The sequence below is a fragment of the Heloderma suspectum genome, chromosome 5 (assembly GCF_057233095.1).
Source record: "Heloderma suspectum isolate Gila_16-S chromosome 5, 16-S_ref, whole genome shotgun sequence".
Lineage (NCBI taxonomy): Eukaryota > Metazoa > Chordata > Lepidosauria > Squamata > Helodermatidae > Heloderma > Heloderma suspectum.
The window spans coordinates 117,145,204-117,149,115 of record NC_139462.1 but is presented as its reverse complement, the minus strand read 5'-3'; the positions used below and the strand labels follow the sequence as shown (position 1 = coordinate 117,149,115).

General features: G+C 45.6%; 1 protein-coding gene across 1 annotated transcript; it reads right to left on the bottom strand.

Annotated features, from left to right (window-relative positions):
• Positions 1-659: 659 nt before the first annotated feature.
• Positions 660-1,328, bottom strand: FGFBP2 (fibroblast growth factor binding protein 2). Its single transcript, XM_084860352.1, has one exon. The coding sequence runs from the start codon at positions 1,326-1,328 to the stop codon at positions 660-662; it is 669 nt and encodes a 222-aa protein (XP_084716478.1).
• Between the last annotated feature and the right edge of the window lie 2,584 nt (positions 1,329-3,912).

The window sequence follows — 3,912 nt, the reverse complement described above, 5'->3', positions numbered from 1 at the left end:
TCGAAGTGCTCATCAAAGTTCCCAGTCGCAGTGCTGAATAGCTTTGCTAATGTCAGCAGTGCTGGGCCACTGCTTGACGGACTGGACTATTGTCCATTCTATATGATTGGCTTAATTGCACAACATCAGCTAGAGCTGTTTGGTCTATTAAGAAAACTTGCAAGTGTAATTAAAATATTATATACTTAGGGGAAAGAGTTCAAAGCACTCGGGTCAAGCAGCTAATTAGAAAATGTTCTGCAAAAACTGATCCATAACTTGAGTAGAAATAAAATGACATGATTTCCTGGCATGCCTCAAAACTATTCACTGAAAATATTTATCTCAGTAGAAAGTGCTCAGCATATCACTCAACAACTGGGTATGTTCCAGTTAAAGCTAAGTCAGACTGATTGCAGTGCAAGGGTTAAGCACATGCTTAAATGTTTCCCTTTGAGATAAATTAGACTGAGATGTGCTTAATTTAGCTGGAGCGTGCCTATACACCAGCTGGATTTTCTTAACTTCTCACAGTATACATCTGTCTTGCCATCTCTTCTTTTTTGTGTTTGACCGTGCTCTTGGGCTCAAACTGCACTTCTGGAACCTACGCCTTCTAGAGAGTAGAGATACAGGGCAGCATCACAGTATAAAAGAGACACAGATATACCTTTTCCTCCTCAGCCTCTGAAGATGCTGATGATGTAGGAACAAATGAGATGCAGGGATGCCCAGCAGTGCTCCCGTGCTAGCTTCATTGCTTCAGAATCATTTTCAGACACTGGGCCTTGTTGGGTTGGCTTTATAGGAGGAAGAGGAGATGGTTTGGGCCTCCCTGATTTTTTACGGGAACCTTTCCCCACTTGGCTTTCTTGAACTTGCTTTGCAGAAGGCGGGGTTTTGGGGACCATCTTTGCTTGGTTGCCAATATCTGCTTGTTGGAGAGGATTTGGATTTGGCTTTATGCTGGAAGCCACTTGCTTCATGTGTGCTTCAGAAGAAGCTTTTTGGCACATTGCAGGCTTCAGAACTAGACTGGAGGGGCAGGCATTGGTCCGCTTCCTTAGTTCCACGGCAATCTGATTCCAGTAAGTCCTTGGATTGTTATTAAAAGAACGACAAACCGATGGCTTCCCAGCATATTCACACCAGTAAGTCTTGCCTTGATGCCTACATTCTATTCTTAGCTTCACTTCACCATTTCCACTTATACCCATTGTGCAGGCATCTTTAACTTTCGTCTGAAAATGAATCTCTTCATTGTTGCTCCTTTTCTTTGGCCTTGGATTTTGTCCTAAGCATCCCATGAAACTGATAAAAAATATGGAACAGATGATGGCCCCCTTCATAGTGAAACACAATGTTCGATCCTTGGAGCAACTCAGTCCTTAACAAGTGAGAAGAAGCTGAATGGAGTGGCTTTAAAGGGCTGCCATACACAGAAGTCTCTCTCTTCTCCTTTTCAGGTTGAGTTTTGCATGCGGTTTTACCACCCCAGCCTCCTCTTAAATAAACTCCCTTGGTGTAAGCATAGGGTCATAATTTATAGCTCAATGGAATGCCAAATAGCCTGTGAACATTCAGGAAGGAAATAGGACAAATCTTGCTGCCCTAACACAGCATAGCAGTTGTGTAAGTGAAAGAAATATTTCTGCCCAACATGCACACATCACATTGGCTCTTTTAACAGATGATATTTTCTATTTTCCAGTTGCCTTATGAACTACACTCCATGTCAGGTCTTGTCTGATCACACACAGAAGCAGTAAAAAATCAGGTCAAGCTTGCAAATAATTAAAGTAGCAGGGATGCCAACTTGGCTTGTAAAATGGCAACCTGGTTGAATGGAAGGGTAGGTGTAAATCTCTCCCAGATGTGTCCACGAAGATATTGAGTGCAGCAAAGGAAGGATGGGGAGGCAAAGCAGCTGAGGTTTAGAAGAATTCCATCTCCCTGCTCAGTTCTGAGTGGTTGAACATGGGGGGTTTGGGAACTTGAGACAGGATTGAGATTCTGTTATGTGTACCATAGATACTGCTGCTTAACAGCCTCCCTGCCTAAGCTAACAGAGGTGGCCTCAGAAGAACCCCAGGGCTTTTGGTCTTCGGGGATTTCAACATACACGCTGAGGCCACCTTGTCTGGAGTGGCTCCCTGACAGCCATGACCCTGTCTCAAATTCTAATCGAATCCAGCACATGTGATAAGACATCTTCTAGAGCTGGTGTTCTGTACTGGGTTGAGGGAAGGTGATATGTGACTTGAAGGAGCCAACAATGACTCCATTGTCATGGATAGAACATTATCTGATCAAATTTAGCCTTCATGCTACTGTTTCCCTCCACAAGGGTAGTGAAACAATTTTAATCAGTGGCAACTGGTGTCCATTGGGTTGGTGGGGTAGAGGACTGGGCAAAGCCAAAGGGTCACAGTATGCAGAGTCAAGGTAGCAACCCATTGCGCAGAAAAAGGAAATTGAAGCAAATAAACTTTGAGATCATGCCGGCAAAGCAGAGGTTTCGGGGTGTGATCTGCAAATCTACACAATTGTTGAATTCACAGTAGCAACCCATTGCACAGAAAAGGGAAAACAAAGCAAGTTGACATCAAGAACATGTCAGGAGGTCGCCCCTGCTGCCTTCTGAAATCCTCAGGTAGCCAGAATCAACACACAGACAATAGGACTTTTCCAAGTCTTTATTCCCATTCAACCTAATGACATTTACAGATGCTAATTGCTTGATCTTACGAGTGAGACCTAAGAGAGTTGCCTACTTGGGGGTTCTAACCTTAGGAATTAGTTGATCTCCGTTTGGAGGGTCAGGCGGGAAACCTCTGTACTTATGGGCTAGGAGGAGAGAGTCCACCCCTTTCCTGTGGGGCATCGGGGTGCCGCTGTTGCCGTTGCGCCAAGCAGGCTGAGTGCCGCCTCTCAGCGCCCGCCATCTCGCGCTTGAGGGTGCGCCAGCGCCTAGCATCCAGAAACTGCTGTTGCTCTGCCCTCTCCCTGCCAGGGTCACTATCACTCTCAGGAATGTGTACCGGGAGGGGCTTTACCCCTGGCTGCTCCTCTGAAACGCCCGCAGGTTCCTCTCCCGCAGTTTCTAACTCTTCCTCAGAATCAGAATTGCTTTGGGGCTTTCTGGGCTCCAATCCAACCCTGACACATGAATGCAAAGCAGACTGTAAAACTAAGGAAAAAATAGCAAAGAGTTAGAAGCTCCTGGGTCAGCCCCGCACCTCCATGATCACACCAGACCCCCGGGACACCAAGTTAAAAAGAAAAAATATATATAGAGAAAATAGTGAAAACTTGAAAAATAAATTTAAAATAGGAGGAAAACAACAAGGAGTTGGGAGCTCCAGCATAACCCCCTCCCCCCCACGCACACACAAATAGCAAGGGCACACACATCCCAACTCTTTCTCCCCACCTGCCATTTAAACTCAAAGGAAACAACCTAACTTCTGGGAGCAAATTAGGCTCATATTTGGAAATGTGGCAGATCGTCCAAGAAGATAGTTCTACCTGCCTGCTGCCTCTTCGTTCATTAGCAATTGAGAATGCCTTGGAAGAGGGAAACAGAGGGCAGGCAGGCCTGCTCAGAAGCACCAGTGAACCCCTCCTCACCCCAATCACAGACAGGAGCAGTAATGAAGGTCAGGAGGAGACTGATTTGGCTGCACAAAGCAAGTGTTCTCTCATTCTTTCTCAAGAAGGGGGAGAATTCTGGCAGTTCATCCCCACCCCCCCAGTAATCCTCTGATTTTAATGGTCTATCCACACGCAGATTGGTGGATCCAGATGATTTTCCAATATCTCTGGAGGTGTTCTCTGCAATTGTCATGGGTGGTCCTACCAAGGTCTTGGTCTTTGCTTGGAATGAGATGACTCAGGACATTGATACAATCACTTCCAAACAACCTCCACTGA

What these genes read in the sequence shown, in the direction of transcription:
- FGFBP2 (XM_084860352.1), bottom strand. Translation starts at nt 1,328, where the DNA reads ATGAAGGGGGCCATCATCTGTTCCATATTTTTTATCAGTTTCATGGGA.